Below are 23856 nucleotides of genomic sequence, written 5' to 3' on the forward strand. Positions count from 1 at the left end.
TATGATTGAATGCAAAAAACTGTACATTTATTAACCAATTGTGTAAATTAAAAACAGCAACTTTTTTTTAAAAGTACTCTATGGCTAAGACTTATAGACCAAGTTTGTCTCAAAGTGAACACAAAAAACAAGAGTTTACAAAGCAAACACTAACAACCTTATATAAGAGAGAGGTAATAGCAGGCATTGCTATCCTATTAATTCAGTAATTAGAGGGCCAGATTCTGATCTAATTTACAGCTAATGCACGTTTACACAAGTAAAAAGTGACAAAGAGTCCTGTGGCACCTTATAGACTAACAGATGCATTGGAGCATAAGCTTTCATGGGTGAATACCCACTTCATCAGATGAATGTAGTGGAAATTTCCAGAGGCGGGTATAAATATGCAGGCAAGAATCAGTCTAGAGATAACACGGTTGGTTCAATCAGAGAGGATGAGGCCCTCTTCTAGCAGTTGAGGTGTTGACACCAAACTGACACCAAATTTGATTAAACAAAGCCTGTGAATGGCTAGCCAACTACAAAAGCAGTTTCTCCTCCCTTGGTGAAGGGAGTATTCATCTATGAAAGCTTATGCTCCAATACGTTTGTTAGTCTATAAGGTGCCACAGGACTCTCTGTTGCCTGTTACAGATCCAGACTACCACTGCTAACCCTCTGATAGCTTTCACAAGTGTAACTGAGATCAGATTCTAGCTCTACATTTATGCCATAGTGAAGTGATATATAGGAGTCATAATAAACAGAAGTCCCCTTTTGTATAAATACATCATAAATAAAGTATATAGAGATACAAATATTCATACTTACAACAGTAGTTTAACAGTCTATCTTAGAAGCGAACACTAAAATAATACTTTGTTAAAAATGTGTCTTAGTTGAAATGAGCAGAGTAAATGTAAACAGTACTGCATTAGCTGTTCAGTGATGCTACACACCTCAGCAACAATTTGTGTACATCTTGAAGCCTGTAGACCTTTAGTAATGAAGTAAGTAGAAATTTTTTATGCAAAAAAATAAATAAAAATTGTTAAATACCCAATGTTTGGTACAAATGCTTCATATGCAGATAAGTTACTTTTTATACATTTCTTTAGAAAAATACATGAGATATTTCTACTTTCAACTGACTAAAAATAAGGATCAGATTATGTATATCCTTGTGTTTTTAAAGGAAGGCAATATTAAAATTACCATCGAGCTGCTACACTAACCTGTTAGGGACTCAATCCCTTACTTCTTACACAAGCAAAATTCCCATTCAAGGAGAACAGTGAGTGCACAAGGACTGCAAGACCGGATCCTAACTTTGTACAAATGACCAGTTGGTCCATGGCACAAGTGACATCATACCCCCCCACCCCATCTGAAACCTTCTTCAAGATTTAAAATCTGCAGGTTTGTTAAACTCTCAGACCAGCACACTGTTTAGAAAAAAGCTACACATATAAATGCAGATGCCTATCTGTTAAGCCATCATTTGTTCCAAAAAAATGCATATTCAAACTGTGAAGTCATTAGGAAAATACTCTTGCAAATAAACTATATAAAGATAAAATACACTTCAAAGTTAGTTTTTACATTATTCTATAAAGTGCAGAAAAATCCTTCTAAAAGGGAAATAACTACTCCCTATAACAATAACATAATTACAGCAGCTTTTGCATAGTATTACTTATAGAAATACTGCAGTTTCTTCAGGAAGAAGAGGATGGAAGAGTTTCTTCCAATTCAGGTCTTTTCTTTGAAACTGATCTGTTTTCTTCAGGAATGGTTGATGGTGCCAAGTGTCCATTGAGAGCACTTCTGGAACAGTGAGCAGGTCCTGTTAAGATATTGATTAGTATTTAAACTGTGCGCCAATTCAATCTGTTAATCATTCTGCTTGCAAATATTTCACATAGACAACATTTTTTTAAAATATTGGACGCAATATTTACATGCTCTCTATGGTCTGCATTGAATTATTCTAGTCTATATCAATGCCTGGGGTAATGGATGAGTAATGTTAAAAGCTACTGAAAACTACAGATAATCATACTATGCAATACACAAATACTGTAAGAGGAGAATCTCTGGGGTGCACAGGGAAATTCAGTCAAAGGGGCACAACAAAGAGTGTGTGTTAAGAATTAGTGCAGCAATAATCCTTTCACTGAAAAACTCCATTGGGACACTTCAGCCATTAATAAAGGTGTTTGCTTTGTTAAAAGAACCCAGCCTACTGCACATTATACCAAAAAGGATGTTTGTCTACTTGATCAGTAGATGGCTCATTAATGATAGATTTAAACACATGGTAAATCAAACAGAGACTAGTTTCTGCATTTGAAAAATGATACTTTTTCATCAGATATTTAAGCAGCTGATGAGCACAAAGAGTGCTGTTCTCCATGTCAGTCAGAATACAGGGTAATAATGGTACACTATTCAAATATCACTCTTCTTAACAAGATTATGCCAGGTGACTAATGCATATCAACGTTACTGGAAGACATCATAGAGCCTCTTGTAAGTTCTCCATTTCAAATGAAACCTCTATTCCATTTTGGCATTTATCTAGCACCTGGAGAGGTGTCAGAGGTGGTCTATCATAGAGAAGTGGGCTGCTAACAGGTCTTTTTATTTCTGTATATAGATGCAGGGCTTGGAAAGAAAGTCAGGAGCACTCTTTGCTTGGTCTTCCCCAGCCCCATGCTTAAATCTTACCCAGTAGTTAGCAGTAAGAAAGTACATTTTATCTTTGAAACTGCACAAATTTGATACAGAATCAGTGAGCCGGAATAAACATGTAACTCAACAATGCCCTTTTCCAGTCATTTTTCATACAAGAACTGCTCTTGAAAGTGTGTGAACAGTTTTTCATTAATAAAATGGAAGGGATACAGAATCCCCTACTGAAAGTTTGTTATTTTCAGTGCCACCTACTGAGGAAAAGAAGGAACTGAATCAACTCTAGGAAGATGGAGCCCTTAAAGTGGATGACAGTAAAGAGACTCTTCTCTGTAACATGGCAAAAGACAAAAACTACATTAGTGAAAAAGCTAGAAATTGGAGCAATTCTACAAGGAACAAGAACAGACTGGGATTTTACACAAAATAACGTGACTGATCTGACCACAGCTGTTATGAGAGAAGACAGACTGGATCATCCATGGGAAGAGGAACCAGACCATGATCACATAGAGTGGAATTCAACTTTGTTCAAAAGGACAACACAAGGTATAAGCACCAGTTAGGGCTTAAATGGGACTTGAGCAGTGCATACGCCTTGTGTTGACCTTCTGTACAAGGGATAAGTTATCCTCCAAGAGAGGAGAGGCTGGCCCAAAACTGGGTCACTCTTGAAAGTGACAAACCACAGTTAATCAAGAAGAAAGCAGGCCACAGCCTTCCTGATAAAGTCAGAATGGGGTAAAAACAATTGGGAGTTTCATGGGAATACCATAAAGAGACCTTACCTTGGCATATTTATGCAACGGGATCTAGTTGTCATGGGATCACTGACATAGAGTATGATAGCCCTAAATTGTTGTTTTGATTTATTGACCATGCTGAGTTGTTTCAGAAGAGTGTTGCTCTATGTATGGGGAGGGTAGGCACGGGTATAAACTGTTCTTTACTAATACACTGGGTTGTCACATTCTCCTCTCAGTTCTACAGTGTAACTCCATTCAGTGGAAATTAGCTCCACTCGATGGGACTGCCCTGGTGTAACTAAAACAAGAATCTGACTCACTATAATGGTTAGACTGGAAAGAACTGATCAACATTCCGCACAGGTTTCCAAAATGTTAGTTTATATATGAAAATGTATAGTTTAAATGTTTGTTGTTCACGTAGTCCTTATGTAGAGCCCAGTTCTGCCAGATTTACTCACCTTAGGTAGTACCTTACTTTACAAATAGCACCACGGATTTCAGTGGGACTACACAAGATCTGAGATACCAGTCGAGGTGAGTAAAGGGTGGCAAAGCCAGTCCCGTAGTGAATACATCAGCAGTTTTAATTCACTACATAGGAATCCTACAAGCAACTTTATTGTTTAATGTAATGGCTCTGATTACATATAAAGATTGTAATTTTAGGTATTCTCCTTGCACTAGTGTTAGCAGTACAACAATTGTGCTAAGTACGGTAACAAATTCAACAGAAGTACACACAGTAAAACTCTCTCTCTTCCAACTTACTCTCTGTATCTTCAAAAGGAATATCATTACAGGATTCTGTATCGGAGTATGTTCTTCTGCGTCGTTGGGATAACCGGTGGAATGAAGAAATTGGTTCTTTTGTGGCATTACTACTGCAAATTAAATAGGATTTATTAGTTTTACAAACTTATAACAAACAACTAGCCAGTCTATTAGCTTTTCATTTAAGATATATCTTTTGGTATTTATAGTGCTCTGATTAGATCTATCTTAAAGATAGTAAAGAGCAATACTGAGGAGTAAGCTGAAAGGAACTCCATGTGAACAGAACACGGGTAGCCTGCACAGATTTTGAAATCTGAAAAATGTGATCAGAATATAATTCTTGCAAAAAGAAACAAATTCAAAATGTGCAAGAATGAATCATCAAAAATCTTAGTGTTTCAAGCCTCAATCCTGCAAACTCTAATGTGTATGAGTACTGTTATGCAAGCACAGTTGTCGCACTGAAACTACTTATTTGCATAAAGGTACTCACACGCATAAGTATTTGCAGGATGAAGGCCTTAGAGAATACTTCCATTATTTGCCATAAGATTTGATTAAACCAGTGTTTCTCTAACTGGGGTCACTGCTTGTGTAGGGAAAGCCCCTGGCAGGCCGGGCCAGTTTGTTTACCTGGCCCATCCGCAGGTCCAGCCGATCGCAGCTCCCACTGGCCGCGGTTCGCTGCTGCAGGCCAATGGGGGCTGCTGGAAGCGGCGGCCAGTAAGTCCCTCGGCCCATGGCGCTTCCAGCAGCTCCCATTGGCCTGGAGTAGCGAATCGCGGCCAGTGGGAGCTGCGATCGGCCGGACTTGCAGACAGGCCAGGTAAACAAACCGGCCCGGCCCACCAGGGGCTTTCCCTACACAAGCGGTGTCCCCAGTTTGGGAAACCACTGGATTAAAAAACTTGGATAAGTTATAATTGCAATTCTGTCTGATAAATGGTCATTTTAAATTATACAATTCTACCAAAAACCATAGAAAGATTTTGTACAAATTTCTATTATAATGATCATAACAAACAACAGTTGGATTTACTTACTTATTTTGCCAATGTTGAAGTCTCTCCTTGATGATATTTTTATATTTATTTTTAAAACAAAACTAAAAATATATCAAATTTGGAATATTACTCAGAATAAAAATGGAAACAAAACTTTACTAGTATATTTTTGACTTGTATGCAAGTTGCAACATCTGTGTCTCAATTTTAGATTTGCAAAACTACTGATAATAGATTGTTACTTTCTAAATTTTAAACCATTTGCCAACCCTGGAAATCCTCTGCAAAGTGACTTCAGCTGATATTTCCCTACTGGGGGGCTTGCTGGATTGGTCCAATGAGGTGCTTTCAGAAAGTAAATTAGCCTACTTAACAGCAATTTTTAATCTTACCTCCCTGAACTGTATGCACCAGGATGGCTAATGGAGCGTTTCATCTAGAAAATGAAAGAAACAAGTTTAAAACTCTTTATCATGATTTAGCAAATGCTTATACACAGTCATATACTTATTATTTAAAACAAAAATGAGCCACAGTTAAGGAATCTTATTTAGCTATTTGAAAGAGGCTAGATTGCTAGTAACGCAGGAATTTTTAACGCACTAATAAAAGAGAACTAGTTTACTACCCAAAAATATTACATCTCATTCTCTCTTGCCTCAAAAATTACTCAAATTTCTACTGGATCATTGGCAGAATCCACGGATACCTCAAAACATTTTAAATTAATGCCAGGTTCAAATCTGCATTATACAAAAGGATTAATCCAAGAGCTAAATTTTGCCATTTGGTATGCACACAGGGAGCCCTCTGATTTCAATGGGAACTCTCTAAATGTGCCCAAGAGAATAATTTGACCTAAAGATTGATCAATAAGAGTTGCTTGGGTGGATGGGAGGAAAGGGAGAAGATCATCAGATACAGATAAATGAAAGGGAAAGATTCGGGGGGGGACCCTAGAACAGAGTAGATCTGAGAATCCACATATATGAAATACAGTTTGACAGAGTCTCACTTATTCCAACCCCTCAACAGGAAAAATAAATAAGTAAATAAATAAGAATTCCATAAAGTATTTTAATCTTGCACATTATTTAACAAAAACTAACTTGTCAGCTAACGCATATTTGATCAACCAGAATATTGTTTAAAAAGAGACATATTAAGACTGGGAATCTGAAAGGCACATCCTGAGAGTTAAGCCACAAAGAAGTTCTCTGTTTCGATGAGCAGCCAGGTTACAGTATTGAAAGAGAACAATGAATATTTAACATTTTTAAAAAATAACCCTGCAGTATAGGTAACAGGATAATTCAATTTTCGTATGAATGCTGTAAAGTACTGAGCGTTAATCCAGTACTGGGGTCCGATTAGCCTTGTCCTCATCCATGGGAGAATTACTTCTACGATGACAAGTTTATGGGAAGGCTGGCAAGCAAACAGACTCAGAAACATGTCAGTAGTGATTTACACTTAAGGCTAAAACGGTTGACTTCAGTGGAGTCAGGATTACACGTGACTATATAGTGTATATTCTTGTACCCTCCCAACCAATAGCATAACACTTTAAAATGTTACTCTTATAAAACATCCAGACCATTTGAATAGGTGAAGGTGACACAGGAGAAACTAAGGGATCAGGATGAGGCAACTGAAACATCTCTGGCTTAAACTTGGCATTAGCTATCTTCACACATTCTTCAAGTGTTGTAATAAATGTGTTACATGTGGCACTGAGCAAGGAGGAGGCTTCATTCATGTTCTGAAAACAAATGATAGCACAAACATCAGCAAGAATGTAAAAAGAGACTGAAAATGTTACTTTAGAATCAACTGATTTCTCAGTTAACTGCCCAAAATTCTCAAAAAAAACAAGTTTGGTGACTATACATTTTAATGGCAGCTAGATTCAACCTTATTGAAAAAATAACAATATAATATCTTTTAGTGTGGACTGTATTACCATACTCCTGAACCCAGTGTATGAGCATCTGAATATAGACAATTTTTAAACATCCATTAAACTGACCTTACATAAATATTTTCCAACATTAGGTTGCTAATAAGGTGCATAAGGTGACAACAAGAATTTAACATGATTTGAATAATCAGGTTCTCCAGTATAATTTTAGAAATCTGATACCTCAATGCTGGGAGATGAGCGACTCTCATCATGGTGAACAAATTCTTGTATTGTATGAACTTGCTGCATTAAGAGATCACAGTAGAGGCGAAGTTCGGACATTTTGGTTTTAAGAGATTCATTGGTTTCACTAATTTCTACAAGAAAAATAAAATAATTAAAAAACCCACCAATCACAGCATAAGACTTATCTGCACAATTTTTACAAACAAAAATTGAAATTCCTTTCAAGACTAGGAAGGGATTCTTAAATGAGTTGGGAATAGTTTCACAAAGTATATGTAAATTTGGAAGGGACCATGGAGAAAGATATATAATCAGGAAACAAGAGGTAAAATATTTTCTTATTTACCATGTCATCCCAGGGAGCACACAATGGACAAAGTCTGTGGCCTCAACAGGTGAAGGAGGTCTGTTCCCCTATATCCACAAGCACCTGAGGAGAGCGGTTACTCACTCAGGGAACCTTGCAAATGATAAACCTTCAGACTGTCTACAGAGGATTACCAGTCTTTACCAAGAGAAACTAGGGAGGCAGAAATGGGGATTATGGAGAGAAATCAGAACAATGGTAACCAAATGACTCCCTAACAGCTACAACAAGCGTTTTGAGAGTGGCAGCTCTAGATTGTTTAAGTTTTAGCTTTTTATGTAAACAAGAGCTCTCCAGCAGCAGGAACAAAATACTATTTTTCCATCATGTTTGCTGCAGGTTTTGTGTTAATTTCATATTTCCTATGCTGTATAACCTAGCACTGTAAAGAGTGTTAATAAATGCTGTGACAGTTCTCTGACCCGTAGTTTTTAATAGCAACATTTCTATGATTCTGGTAGGGCCAATATCTGGAACAAGACAAATCTGAACATAACATAGAAACCCAAAATAGGGAGAAACTCTGACAACCAGCAGTGTAATAAAACTCAGGAATAGTAAAGTGAAGTCAGAAGCAAGTTGCACATGAGCAATATAAGAAGTGATTTGACCTACCTGATGCCATACATTAACAATATTTTAAATATTTTTCCTTGCTCAGGTATATCTTTGCATAGCCAGTCAGACATCTTTCAGTTAGAAGCTGGCAGCGTACTTCAGAGACACTCACTGGGCTAATTAGACTGGCAAAATTAATAATTCTGAGGAGCAATGCCAGCTGGGAGATTTTTAAACTCATCCTTTTCACCGAGTCTAGTGATATCTTTCAATCAAAGTACTATATTTAATTAAAATTAGCTCATATTTACACACACACACACACACACACACACACGTAAAGGGAATTGGACTACTCAGAGAAATACAGTAACAATAATTCTTCCTTTCTGCTAATTTTAGCAAAGGCTGATCAGTTCTTTTCCTGTTCCCCTTGGAAACTGCAATTTAAATATAAGCCAGAAGTTATTATATGCACACAACAGGGCTTACATCCATAACTAAGATGTATCAATATATTTATCAATATATAAATTAGATTTATATCTTACATAAATAATATTAAATTCAACCACTAGAATGGGACAAATTAAGAACCATCTTAATCAAAAACAATTTTATACATTTCATACATTTTAATGGTATAAATACCTTTTTCTTTTTTTGTTCTGGTGTCTGTCAAACAGGCTTTAGAACTACCCAGTGCTACCAGCCATCTTTGCCTCTCAGCTGCATTAACTGCTTTCATATAAAAATGCTGTTCTCCTGGGATGATTAACTCCATTCTTGTGTTGTCTGTTGGATGAACTAATGATAAAAAGAGAAAAAAGACTAATTTTGCAAAAGATAACTAAACCAGTAAGGATACTAATTATCAAATACAGACCATATTATTTCAAGTTATTTACAAATTACAGATTGCATTTGGTAAGAAACGGAAGCTATTCAAAACAATTTTAAACACTGTATGAATTTGATATTCATGAACATAATTGACTAAGTAATGGCTACAGCCAGACACAGTGTGGACAGATACTGTGCAAAATTCCCTCAAAACACTGCCAAAACATTCCTCACCTGAAACACCATTGTTAGTCTAGTCCTGATTTAATTATGCCAACCTGAAGATTTCTGTGATGTGGGCAAATATCTATGAAGGACTAGACTAAAATCAATCTCACTTTCCTTTCTGATGCAACCTTCTGGGCTCTGTGTCAAAAGTCACCAACTGTTCTCCACTTACAGCCATCATATTCAATACTACAACTTTAATCAGCCACAGATGTCACAGGTACCAGGCATATTTCTCAACCATAGTACTCCCAGGTCTAGGACTGGACAGCCCTGGGTACATGACAGATGGAATTAATCCCAAATTACTGGCATCTATCTATTACTGTTCCTCCATACTATAGAAAATTAACAAGCGGACAAGAAAGGGGGACTGAATATTTCATGAGATTAGTAAGGAGACATAAGCCTTTCGCTCCTAGGTCACTGGTTTCAATCCAGGCACTGGCAGTAGTAACCAGAAGTTGTTGCCATACGATAACTGCTTGATGGCCTATGTAAGAGAAGTAGATGGACTCAGTCCATTTTCTAGTGGTCAGGTATCCACATCACAAATACCTCCACAAAGGTACATCAGAAAAAAAGGCAGAAAGTAATGGCACCCACCAGATCACTCCTGTGGTGGCTCTCCCAGCAAACAATTCCCTATTTTTATAATTGGAGATATACCTATCTCCTAGAACTGGAAGGGACCTTGGAATGTTATTGAGTCCAGCCCCCTGCCTTCACTAGCAGGACCAAGTACTGATTTTTTGCCCCAGATCCCTAAGTGGCCCCCTCATGGATTGAACTCACAACCCTAGGTTTAGCAGGCCAATGCTAAAACCACTGAGCTATCCCTCCCCCAATTCCTAACATTCAGCATTACCTCCCTCTGAGTTTGGGAAGGAGAACAGCTGTAGCTATGGTGACAGTTTCAGATGCCTTCATTTATGCTATTTCCAATGTAAGACATAAACAGAAAAGTTCTTAATACCCTAAGGTTTATATGGCTGTTTTTAAACCTCATAAAGGAACAGTATATATCATAACCTTTTTCATTATTATTTTCCTTCAGAGTTCATATTCAGTACTAATTGGGGCTGATGTAGCAAGCGCATCTGACTAAACATGTCTCGATGTGATTCTCCCCTTACCTTTTTTAAGCATCATAGAAATTAGTGATGCAAAAGTATTAGGTCACCTTGTTCATCCCCTTGCCAATTAAAATTTCCTCTAATAAAATTTTATTTAAATCTTACCTTTAATTTCACATACTGCCATCTTTATACTTCCTTTACTGCCTTTGCAAACATCATCCTGTGAATCATAGTAGGACAATATTCCATTGTCTAAAACAAACCAGCGAGGCTGCCAACCTAGGAAGACCATAAATATGAGAGAAAAGTGTTATACTAACTGTTTAATTGCAAATCCAAGTTCAATCAAAAGTAAAGGTGTTTGTTAAACCATTAAGAGAAACAGAATTTACACAGATGCAAATACTACTGTGATGTATTATAAAGATATTTTACACTAACTCTTTTTGCAATATTTCATTAGCAATACCTCCCCACCCCCCACACCTGCCTGCCGCTCACCTCCCCGTTTGCCTCCTCACCCCACTCGCCCTCCCACATCCCACCTCACCTCCCTGCCCGTGGGGCCCCCCAAAGCACAAGGCCCGGGATGGTGGCCCCAATTCCTGTACCCAAGGACGGCTCTGTTGATGACATTTAGTTAGAGGTGTCAACTTGTCCTTTGTCTTTGAGAAACGAGGTTACCCCCTCTTCCTGTCCCAAGGACCCTGTTTACTACATATATGTAAATTGAGGTAAAAATAAATCTTTGTTTAGGATAGACATGTTTAACAGCTTCTGCCTAGACAGGGCTATGTGGGTTTGAACACATGCCAACCTCACTATACAAGGGGAATTCATAACTTTACATAAAATGTTACTACATAGATTTCACCATGATATTATTGACCAATTGATATTATTAGTTTTCAGATGATACCTCACAAGGCATATTTGGTACAAAGATTATTACAATAATGTGTAGGTGCGAATGCAGTGGTATATTCAGTCACACTACTCCTTCTATGTAAAATAAAATAAAAGAGGGTGCATTGGAAGAGAGAATAGGAATTATGATTCACAAATGAAACCTGTCACCTCTGAACTTCAAATGTTTAAAAAGGAGAAAAGGCAGCAGGTAACACATACTCCTATGGTCTCTTCATATTATAACAGTATTTGACTCTAGTGAATGTTTCATCGGTCCTTTTAATCTGTAAGAATATCCAAAAAGAACTAAGTAATTACCTCTGTCAAACAAGAAAGATATTAAATAAATACTGACAATCGTGATTATCTAGATCAGTTGCAATTCAACAGATTTCAGTTTAGTTTACATCGAAATATGCAGTTTAAAAAAATCTCTTTCTAGTTTATCCCCATAACACATTTTCTCCAACTGCTTTTGAGACTACATTGTATTTATCTTTGAACTATGTGAAGAGCAGATGAATCCATGATCTGCTGCATGGACTTGTGTTGATAAGAAGGGACCTTGTAACAGAAGATTATTCTGGCCATATTTGATCCTTGATGTCACTGGCAATGCATATAAGTAAACAAGAGAAGTTTATGACAGTAACAAGCAAAACAAGAAAATGTTTTATCTTACAGTAAACCGGGTGATATAGAGAGTACCCTGTGTGTGAAAAAATATGTGACAGATTGCACCTTATATATTGCTGGATGCACATACAATGTTTAAACTAGAAAAACAAGCTGTTTTTGTTTTTGGTTTGGTTTAAAAAGGAGGATTGGATAATAATACATAGTAGACTGAAAGATAGTTTGCAATGGTTTGGCAATATTACAGACTAGACAGAAATCTCTGAATCAATCCTCTATGGGGGATCTAGATGCAATTTTTTGTTTAAAATTGGTAACTTTTTCTAACATAATTTGAACCTGCTGATTTCAAAAATGGTTGTTACCAAGTTAAATTCTGATGTTTAGACTCTCAAACTTCCAAATAAATATGGCAAAAAAAATTCACCAGAAATGTTTGACATACCAGTAGTGTGTGCATGAACTTATCAGCAAAATTAAACTTAGGCATAATTTCTTTTCAGTCTATTAAGAACAGAAATGAGAAGACACGATCATTATTTTAACACTTACTATACTTGAATAATCAACCTTTTGTAGCATTTAGTCATCCATAGATCTTAAAATTAGAAATATGTTAATAACATAGAATGTATTTTCCTGTAATATGTGAAATCATTTTTTGCATGCTTTGTATTTGTTTAATAGTGCATAATGCTTTATAGTTAGACTAGAATTAACATAGATGATGGTATTTTTTACAAATAGAGAGAGTAACAGTAGTTAGCTGAGGTGGTGGTTTGATTACGGTTGTGGGCAAACCATGGAACTGGTAGTAAGTCTTCAAAAATTCACATCAGTTTTCTACAGTTTCTATATTATTTGCCAACAATTAAGTAAAGAAATGTGTGAAGCAGGTGAACAAGGATTGCATAGAATAAGGGAGGCAACAGCCATTAGAAAGAAACGGCAAGATATCATAATAGAGAGGCCACTGACAGAACTGAGTTCATCTTTCAGTCAGGATAGACAGTATCAGTCATGTGGGAAACCAAAATCCAGAGGTCACAGAAAGCAAGAACATCTGCAACTAATGTATCGTGAGTGGCAAACTGTAGTGATCCCAATAAAGATACCAACATCCATAATACAAGACAATCCAGTTCTATGAAACCTATGGACTGGAGATACTGCATGTTTAAGGGGTTTCTGTGAGGGAACATAATTGTCAAGTGATCGTGTCAGAAGTTCAATCCATGGACCCTGATCAGAGCCAAGAGTAGTTCAATAGCATAGGAAAGAAAGAAGGTGGAACTGTAGGCTTCACCAAGACTTGCTCAGACCTCGGCAGATGGGCCTTGTCTTACAACGTGAAAGCCCATATCACAATGAACACTAGAACCATGTTCCATGTTGGCTTGGATACCAATTTATTCACCATGAGCCAAGAAAGGCAAGGAAGCAATGTGACTATGAAGATGAGGATGCACTCTTACAAACAATTCAAAGATTAAAGATTTTCTCTTGGGAGGAACACCCACTTCCTTGCAAAATATTGCAACAAACGATCTGGCTACTGAAGCCACATAAGATGCACTGCTGAATGCAAAGATCCTAGGACAAGTGCAACTGGACAGTTTTGTGAAAAAGTGGCTTATGACACAAGAGTGAGAGCCTCGACGCATACTTTTTTCCATGCTATATGAGATGGGGAAAAAAGTAAAAGAAAAGGCCTCAACCATGAAGGCAGACAGAAATATTCTTCAGCAACTAAGTCACATCTTATGAAGTTAGCAGGACTGTGAATTTGCAATAGATTTTTATACATAAGTTAATGCCCATTCCTTTGGCACTAGCATAGACAAATGGCAGTCTAAGAACAGGGACAAAAGCAATACTGGATGATATGCTGACAGCTCATGTCCACTACTCACCAACAGTTACCCTTGCCAGGACAAGCTGTCTTGTGCAAGGTGCACAAGCTCTGGTACAAACCACAGGAAAGCCATGTGGAGCCAAAACATTTGGAGATCTTACAGCTACATTTGTAAAAACAGTACTTACGTCTTCCATAGAATAGACAGTGTTGACAAGTACTGTAAGACAGTGGTCTCAACCAGGGGTACGCAGACCCCTGGAGGTACAGAGAGGTCTTTCAGGGGGTACATCAGCTCATCTAGTTATTTGCCTAGTTTTACAACAGACTACATAAAAAGCACTAGCGAAGTCAGTACAAACTACAATTTCATACAGACAATGACTTGTTTATACTGCTCTATATACTATACACTGAAATGTAAGTACAATATTAATATTTCAATTGATTTATTTTATAGTCATATTGTGAACATAAGAAAATAAGCACTATTTCAGTAATAGTGTGCTGTGACACTTTTCTATTTTTATGTCTCATTTTGTAAACAAATAGTTTTTAAGTGAGGAGAAACTTGGGGCATGCAAGACAAATCAGACTCCTGAAAGGGGTATGGTAGTTTGGAAAGGTTGAGAACCACTGCTATAAGGAATCTGTTAAGGTGGTACAAGGCAAAAATGTTCAAGAGATACAAGACCCATCTGAAGAATGGCAGAAGGCAGATCTGTGTCTCTTCCAAGTTACTGGATGAATATCACTGAGCTTTCAGAAAATAAGGAGATTCTTGCAATATTTTTATCTGAGCAACACAAGCACCACATGATAAAATTATCATTCTGGCTAGTAGGTTTCATGATAAGGCTGATGAATGGTGCTCAACAACACCACTTGACACCTATGAGCTCATCAGAAAGAAGCTGACACAAGAATAATTTTACTGTGTATACACAGCGATGCCATCAGTGTGGTTGTTGCAACCAAGAACTCTGGTGTGCTTATTCTTTCACGGGCTCACTGTAGCTAAAGGACACGTGGACACCTTTGGATGAAAGCTCGCACATCAAAGGAACCAGAGTACTTTCCTATTCATGCCATTTGTGAGAAAATACACTATGGATCCAATGTTCTGAAAACTCTACTCGCATTTCATGCCCTGACTGGTTGTGCATTATTGCTGGATCACAGCAAGAAGACCGCATGGAAAGTTTTTCAGCAACACCATTAGCTTCCAACACACCCAGAACAGGGTTACCTGGACTCGGAGAAGATGAAAAGTGTAAAAAAGTTTAGTTTTAAGATGTGTGGATTGCCAGAAGTTCACAGCACTGACAAAAAGCACATGCCATTTTGTTCACATGCTTGTGATGATCAAAAGCTTAACCCAACAAGCAATACTCTTTTCTTTCACATAACATACAGAGAACTCATTACCAGGCACTAGTCTGGACACAGGCCCATTGCCCAAATCCAGTTCTTTCTCCTTCAAATACAATGGGTTGGAAACAGGAGGACGGAATTCTGGTGCCAGAGCTCATGTCATTGCCACCAATACCAGGAGACTGCCTGGAGGCAATATTCTGTAGTTGTACAACACAATGCAGAAGTCCATGATGCAGATGCAGAATAGCATGAATTGTTTATATAGGACAGGGGTCGTCAACCTTTCAGAAGTGCTGTGCCGAGTCTTCATTTATTCACTCTGATTTAAGGTTTCGCGTGCCAGTCACACATGTTAACGTTTTTAGAAGGTCTCTTTCTAGAAGTCTATAATATATAACTAAACTATTGTTGTATGTAAAGTAAATAAGGTTTTTAAAATGTTTAAGAAGATTCATTTAAAATTAAATTAAAATGCAGAGCCCCCTGGACCAGCGGCCAGGACCCAGGCAGTGTGAGTGCCACTGAAAATCAGCTCACGTGCTGCCTTCGGCACCCGTGCCATAGGTTGCCTACCCCTGGTATGGGAGCATGCAAATGTAGAGAACCGGAACAAGCTTGTGTCAATGTACTGACACTTAGTGCTTAAGGACAGTATTATCAAATCAGCATATGTGTTATAATAAGGGACCTCATAAGACGTTGATTCAATATGCCATGGCATACAAAAATTTCTTGAAATAGAACATTAACATATGTGCATAACTTGTGTACATTAAAATGTTCACTTAATGTTAGTAAAGAAAATATTTTCACTTATTTTAAAAACCTTTGTTTTCTGATTCTGTGTTGTACTTCTGATAGTTAAATCAGCTTGTACACTTTTGTCTCAAGGTGCTAATGCTCATGTTACAAGACCCACGTAAACACGCTCTTTCATGGTTGCATAATGTAATAAAATATTTTTGGTATCTCTTGTAAATAAGAAAGAGAAATTCAATAGCTTTAGAACAAGATATATAAGCTGATATTTTTGAACTACAAAAATATTCAGTGGACTAACAAAAAATGGGCACAAAAAAGCTCTATGACTGATTTTTCCATAGACTTTCACAGAGATTTGTTTCCCTTTTACATTCAGAATACTGTGAATTCCTGGAGTTCTAGGTTTTTCAAAACCTATCCGAGACTCTGCCATAGGCAGACATCATGTGGAGTAAAGTGAATGTTCCATGTGTAGTTTGTCGAGCTTGCATAAATGCTTGCAGGTACTAGCTCGAAGATAGCTACAGTGTAACTGAAAGATTTAAAAATATGTTTTCAGTTTATTTAATTTGTGCATTTGACAGCACTGTGTATAATCTGTTTTACTAACAAACAATAGAGGAGAAATAGTAATTGTCCTCTGTTTATGTTAATCTTTCAGATAGCAATAAAAGACGAAAGAACCATAAAAAAATTGTGAGGCCCCATTTAACAGTGGGACTCTGTGGACAGATGTACTGTCTGCAATTAAGTAATATTTTAAAAATAGAATAGATTTCAAGTTGGCAGTATCCATTAAACAAGAACTACATCTTAAGGAAACCTGTCGAGTAATTTTTCATTTTTGTGTATGAAAAAGGGGTTAGAACTACAATCTGACTAATACTACTTCAAAAAGAAAGTGGCCACAGGACACACATACTATATTCATTGACGTTTCACTAAAAATACAAAGTATCTCTATCAAATACATTAATCATGGAGAATAAAGATTGTAAATAGCTATCTAACATTTGATAATAACCTAACTAGTCTTTCACAGGAAGACATGCACATAAGGTCCCCAGCTATGTAGCAAAGCACACCCACCCATATATTTGAGAAGGATGTCAAGCACACAGCATAAAAAGACTAACAAAAGTCTGAAAGAAAACCAAGCAAAACATGCTTATGGTGCCAGCTCAGTGTAGTATAGTTTGCTACTATGCACAGGATTCAAATTCAGGCTCTATCTTAGAACTCCACTCCTGGATTAATGGTATTGGGAATGCAAAGGAGACTTACGTTAGCATGATAAATTCAAGTCATGCTGAACACTGAGGTCACGCTTGACATATCTTTAAAGATAAAAATAGAATAGAATGATACTTGGTTTGGGAAGGATGCAAACTTACACGACACTTCAATTCAGCAAACAGAGATAATCTGGGGGGTGATTATTTTAAAAGAAAATGGTTAGACAATCCTGATAGCCTCCTACATCTGAAGAACTAGTTCCATGTTTTCTTTCCTTTGCACTCTTCCATCATGCTCTATTAGCGTGTATACAGGCAGCCAGTCAACCAGCCCACTGACATTTCACAGGTTCTGATAGCTTAACTTTGCTGTCCAAACACATCTGAATTCACTGAAGCAGAGCAGCACAGAAAAGGAACAGAATAACAAGAGAGCAGAAAAAAGCCAGTGGCACTACAATTAAACAAGAGGCCTGAATAAGCATTTAATATGATCCTATACTGATTCACTCTAAGGGGCCAATTAGTTCCACTGAATTGGCAGAAATCTTTTTCATGATGAAAGGATGCAGTACTAATGACTGTCTCCAAGGGGAATCCTACAAAGGGAAAAGGAAGAGGGGAAACAAAATTAAAGAAACTCAGTGAGTTTGCTAATGGTGAATGCAGAGGTTCATTCCCTTTCTCCCTAGAAATAAACTGACAGCTGCAATATATTTTTGGGGAAATAATTCAGTGCGGACATTCTTGCTATGTTACAAGTTTTCACTAACATTAGTGAGTGCTTTGCAGCACTTCAAAGGCTTTTTTAAAAAATCTGTACTGTGCAGCATTTTCATTTATATAGTTTTATCCCACCCATTCAATGCTTACCCCCAGTTCTGGCCAAAGCTAAGGCTTCTTTTTGAGCTGGGAAATACTTGTGGTCCTGGAAGTCAAAAACTATCTACACTGGAAACTAATCTTTTTTTTTACCTGGGGACAGGCACACAGACTGACTGACTCTCTCTCTCTCTGATACGGCCTGACACCTACAACCTTTACTCTCATCAGTAAGACCCTGTATAAATTACAGTGTCACAGCCTGTGTGCAAATTGTGAAATTAGCCAAATATCTGTTGGGCTTCACACAGCCGCTTGGGCTTCAAGCAACAGATATTGGTCACAGTTCCTGCAGCATCTCTGCTAGGCCTGCCAGAGGCCACTGGGGCAGGCCAAGGCTCCTAATTGCTGCATGTTGTCAGCGCTGCCCCCTCACCCTACCAGACGGGCAGAAAGCAGAGGCAATGGCCTAGGCTGGACTGGCTGTCATCAATAGTGAGACATCGCATGACCTGCATCACCTTGCCTCCACTCCCCAACATAGGATTGGTCCACCATCTCCCTACTCCACTCCCATATGGGACTGGTCCACTAATGCCCCCTAGGAGAAGGCATGGCCTCAGTGAGCAGGGAGCTGGAAGAAGGGATACCCGCTTCTATGTCCCCACTGTTGGGAAAGTTGCAGTAGCTCGGGGTTGCAGGTGGGACTTGGTGGTCATGCATATCCTGTGAAATTAAAACATTTAACCAGGACACTGCCGTGATTTTATACAGGGCGTTACTCACCAGTACTCCAACTGCTACTTAGTTCCACTGACTTCACTGGAACTACTCACACAAGTGAGGGCCACAGGATGAGGTCTACAAAACGCAACTGCACACATGGATGGACCCACTGCTGACAAAAAGCTGTCAGCCACAGATCTTCCTGCACTGCTAATTAAAAACCAATTAACTCACTAGTGCCAGAGACAGAACTGTTTTCAGAACTATGGTATTGCCAGCCTGAAGAGTTCAAAAAGTCAGGTCCCAAAATATCATGAAACTTTTGAGCATTTAGGTTTCACGCTTTCAAGCTTTTCTTCACAACTATGAGGATTAGATGCTTTAAAAAAATAAGCGAGAGGGAGGGGGAAGCGCTGAGATTCTCATGCAAACACTTTACTCCAGGAGATGGAGATTTAAGATAAATACTAAATATCAAGAGATTTGTGATAAAACTCTGAGAGCTGGCACTGGACTATTGAAGAATGTAGTCTTGAGGCTTGGTGCAAGCAAGTGTACACAGACAGGCCTACTGTGAGTCATTCAGAATGATATGTCAGAAGCTTTCAGAACCGATCTCTGTGTTATAATAAGATATTACAGTATGCGCCCTATCTTAGGGCTGGTCTACACTACAAAGATAGGTCAGCTTTACTACATCACTCAGGGCTGTGAAAAATTTCACACCTTGTGTGATGTAATTAAACCAACCTAAGCTCCAGACATCACTTGGCTGATGAAAGAATTCTTCCGTCAACCTAGCTACTGCCTCTCGGAGAGGTGAATTTACTACAATGACAGAAGAACCCCTTCTAATAAGTGTCTACACCACAGTGCTAAAGCAGCATAGCCACTGTGCCTGCTGTAACACTTCTACTGAACTCAATTTCTGACTCAGCCCCTCTGACTTTGAACTAGTCACATAATCTTCTGTGCCTTGGTTCCCCAGCTGTAAAATGGGGATAATATTTCCTCTCTCATGCCTTTTGTCCATCTTGTGTCTATTTACAGCCAGGTCCTGCAACTTAATCTGTGTGGATGGCCAACACAGATCTAGCTGGATCAGTGCCTTACACTGGAAGTTCTTCTAAGGAGAGACTGTATCTTCCTATGTGTAAATCAGGGCCACTTGCTCCCATCCCCACCTCCACCCCACCCCCGGAGGGCCCTGGTGTAAATTCAGGGAAGGATTTTGAATAGTGCCTAAGAAACTTAGGGGGAAAAGTCTCATTGAAAGAGACTAGAAAGGACTTGTACTTCTAAGTCCCATGAGTACTTCTGAAAATGCTACCCACTGTAAGCTGAGGTCCTAATCACTGTTGGGGCAGCTAGACATTACTGCAATACAAATAATAAATAATTACCTCCAAAACACTACATTAACACTGTAAAGTGAAGCCTACAAAAGTTAGGAAATGCCAGACTAAAGATTGCCTTCTTTAGTTAATGAGGGTATGTCTACACTTAAAATGCTACAGCTGCACCACTGTAGTACTTCAGGATAGGCGCTTACTACAGCAATGGTGCGGGAGGAGGTTCTTCCACCACTGTAGTTAATCCATCTCGCCAAGAGGCAGTAGCTAGGTTGACAGAAGAACGCTTCCATCAACCTAATACTGTCTACATCAGGGATTAGGTCGGCATAGTTATGTCTTTCAGAGGTGTGGATTTTTCACACCCCTGAGAGATGCAGCTATGAGGATGTACGTTCCCAGCGTAGACCAGGACTAAGAATGCCTTTTCTTTAATTCTGTAGAAGAATGACCATAGCCAAAGGTATATCATCACAACTTATGGCTACAAGATTTTTGTTGTTTTTTTTTAAAACTAACAACCCTATATGATGTGAATAACATAAAAGTTATTGTTTATTAAATGGCTTTTACAGAATTGTTATGTGCCTAGAAAAGCCATCAGAAATATATTACCACTTACTCATTTTCATTGTATGCTACTGATACATTTGGCTCAAAATTTATATATCCAATATATCCAGAGGTGAAATCCAACTTCATAACAAGTTTTTAAGATTTTTAACAAATTTCTTGTCATTTGTCCTATTCTGAATTCCCTAATTAGACTGGTCTTAACATAACTAAGACATTTATACAGTTACAGTTCATCCTGTGCTCAATCATCCAATTTATTAATTGTGACTGGACATACAAAATAGAAATTCCTAATTTAAGAGAACAGTCATGTTTCATTCTGGGTCAGGAACTTGTAGTCATCCATTAATTACTTTCCTCTGGTACTCTAAATTAGTGGTTCCCAGTTATCAGTACTTGTTTCACTACTGACACTGCAAGATTGTTTCTACGGTATTTCTTCACATTGTCTTTCCTACCACAGGGCCAGATCCAGCCTGAGATCAGAGAGCCTGAGCAATCACATCTTCCATTGACATCAGCAAGAACTGTGAGTGTCCAGCAACTCTGCAGTTTATTGAAATAATGTACCACATTAATTGTCTCCATTCTGGGTCACTGTCCACATTCAGTTCGGCTCTGCTATGCCACAGAGGCCGGACTATTCCAAACTTCAGTCTTACAAGGCAAGAAGAATTAGCCAATACAGCAAAGATCTTACCTGCTAAACACAAAAGCAACATTTCCCAAAAATACCACACAACACAGTGATGGGCACAAAAATAATGCTTGTGATAATGAGGAGGTTAAGAAATATCATTATTTGCAGAACCCATTCCATTATAGACACCTTTGTAGTTAGTGTCTTTTCAATCACTTTTTGAACAGATTGATAATCCTACTTTCTGTTAGAGCCATTCACTACAGGAAGACGGACAATTTTCAAGAGGCAATACCAAGCCCCTTCCTTCTCAACTGTCACAGAGAAAGGACTATGTTGTTAACTTGAAATTATATGATATGAGACATTATAGGATAATTGCTGATAAGCACAACTGTACGATAGGGTATGCTTTTGGAAGAACAGATGCAGCTAGGGACACAGAGGCTAGGACTCCTGGAAGAAGCTCCACCAGACTGCTTGTTTGGAACTGGGGAGGGGAGGCTAAATTTGAAGGGTAGTGCTGGCTCCTGAAGACAAAGAGGGTCGGCCAAACTGCAATCAAGGGAAACGCTGCCAGGCTCTTAGAAATATTGTTATGTTTATGTTACGTTTATTCAGGTTAAATAAATGTTTAGTGGTTTTTCAAGTCCAAAACTCAGAGGCATAGTTAGTTATAGGGTTTTCAAGAGATCTGCAGGACCCTTGAGATAGAGGCAGGAAAATTACCTAAGATGTGCCGATATTCACAGGCAAGTGCCAAGAGAAAGCTTGAGGGGTAAGAGGGCTGTACTAGCTTCCCAGAGACTCCTGTGTTGAACAAGATGTGTCCAGGAAAGGGGACGCAGTGACTGGTGCAATGACTATATATTACAATATGTTTGTATGCCATTAATGATTTATCATAGCTATTTCTTATGAGAGGAAGGATGCTCTAGTGGTTAAGGTGATAGACTAGAACTTCAATTCCTTGCTCTGCCAGATTTCCTTTATGACCTTGGGCTCTCTGTAAGCTGAGGATAACACTACCTTCCCACCTAACAGGGGTCCTGTGAGGATATATACTTTCAGAATTGTGAAGTGGTCATATGATGGCCATCATCCTCCACTGACTGAACCAGGGGCCCCCAGAGCTTTAAGCATGACCCTCTACAGCAGGGGTAGGCGTGGCACTCACACTGCCTGGTTCCTGGCCACCGGTTCGGGGGGCTCTGCATTTTAATTTAATTTAAAATGAAGCTTCTTAAACATTTTTAAAATCTTATTTACTTTACATACAACAACAGTTTAGTTATATATTATAGATTTATAGAAAGAGACCTTCTAAAAACGTTAAAATGTGTTACTGGTACACAAAACCTTAAATTAGAGTGAATAAATGAAGACTCCGCACACCACTTCTGAAAGTTGCCAACCCCTGCTCTACAATTTAAGAGCCAGGCTTTCAAGCTAAGAGTTGTAACAGAATCATATCCTCTGTAGATTAGACACAGGGTGATAACTGTAGCACACATGCTGACCAGTGGGCTATATTGAGCAAGCAGAGCCATATAAGTACATTCCAAAATACTGAGTATGAATGCAACATATCTTCAATTAAAATAGCATGTGATTTAGTAATAACTATATTTTAAAAAGACCCCAACACCTCCCAGATCTTGGGTAATCTCCAGGAAGGAGTTTAAAATGTGGGTGCGGGGTGAATTTAGTTCTTGTGAAAGGTGCAGATCAGCAGCTCTGGAGGATAAAGTCTTCCACTCACTCGCAGAATCGGACATCGCCTATTGCAGCCTGCACCACAACTGGGTTCTCCGAGCCTAGGAGCAACAGGCTACTGAAAGGAGACCAGCAATTCGCTGCTCTCCGGTAGGCCACCCAACAGCCATCAGAGGCTAAACCTGCCCCTTTCTTCCCAAGCAGGCTAGATTCAAACAGCGGCGACCAGCGCCACACGCCAGCTGGTTTCGTAAGCTCAGCGGACACTAGTCCGCATCCGCACCCCTGCACCAGCACCTCCACCCTCCCCGCTGTGCCAGAGGCCCGCTGCCCGCTAACTCCCAGGCCCCGCCCGGAAGAGCGATGCTGCGCGCCAGGAGCAGCCCCGCCCTGCCCACACCTGTCAGGTAATTGGTCCACTTGTACAGGACTCCCTCCATAGCTTAGGACCAGGCTCCGTGCAGCATCCTCCTCCTCCTGGGAACGGGCGGCAGCTGTGGCAGAGACTTTACGGCTGAGCCGCGCAGCTCGGGGGCCGAGAGAAGCCGCAGCCCCAGGATCCGGCCGGCCCAGCAGATGCTGCCCGCAGCGGGCTATGCACGGGGGCAGCAGGCGTGGCAGAGCGCCTCATGTCCTATGCACATGGCAGTCCGGGGTGGTGAGGGACCGCAGGTGTCCAGCTCCCCGCAGGCTCTGCCCGCCCCGCTCCTCGGCTGCCTCTGGCTCCCTGGCCCGCCCCCCGTCCCCGTCGTCGTGTTTGCTGCCATTGACCCGGACGTTTCATTTACTTCCTGCAGGAAGGGGGCCGGTGTAACGACAGAAA

General features: G+C 39.2%; 1 protein-coding gene across 2 annotated transcripts; it reads right to left on the reverse strand.

The window, feature by feature from the left end:
• On the reverse strand, positions 1–23801 carry PLEKHA3 (pleckstrin homology domain containing A3). 2 transcript variants are annotated; one of them, XM_032768494.2, is made up of 8 exons: positions 23434–23801; positions 10590–10706; positions 8929–9084; positions 7347–7483; positions 6801–6965; positions 5596–5639; positions 4194–4306; positions 1–1828 (listed from the first exon to the last, which is right to left on the reverse strand). In XM_032768494.2, the coding sequence occupies exons 1-8, from the start codon at positions 23471–23473 to the stop codon at positions 1701–1703; spliced, it is 900 nt and encodes a 299-aa protein (XP_032624385.1). In that variant the 5' UTR covers positions 23474–23801; the 3' UTR covers positions 1–1700. The 2 variants fall into 2 exon arrangements, with proteins under 2 accessions (XP_032624385.1, XP_032624386.1); XM_032768495.2 differs by lacking the exon at positions 6801–6965 and having other exon boundaries at positions 1600–1828.
• Between the last annotated feature and the right edge of the window lie 55 nt (positions 23802–23856).

Source organism: Chelonoidis abingdonii, chromosome 10, assembly GCF_003597395.2.
Source record: "Chelonoidis abingdonii isolate Lonesome George chromosome 10, CheloAbing_2.0, whole genome shotgun sequence".
NCBI classification, from domain to species: domain Eukaryota; kingdom Metazoa; phylum Chordata; order Testudines; family Testudinidae; genus Chelonoidis; species Chelonoidis abingdonii.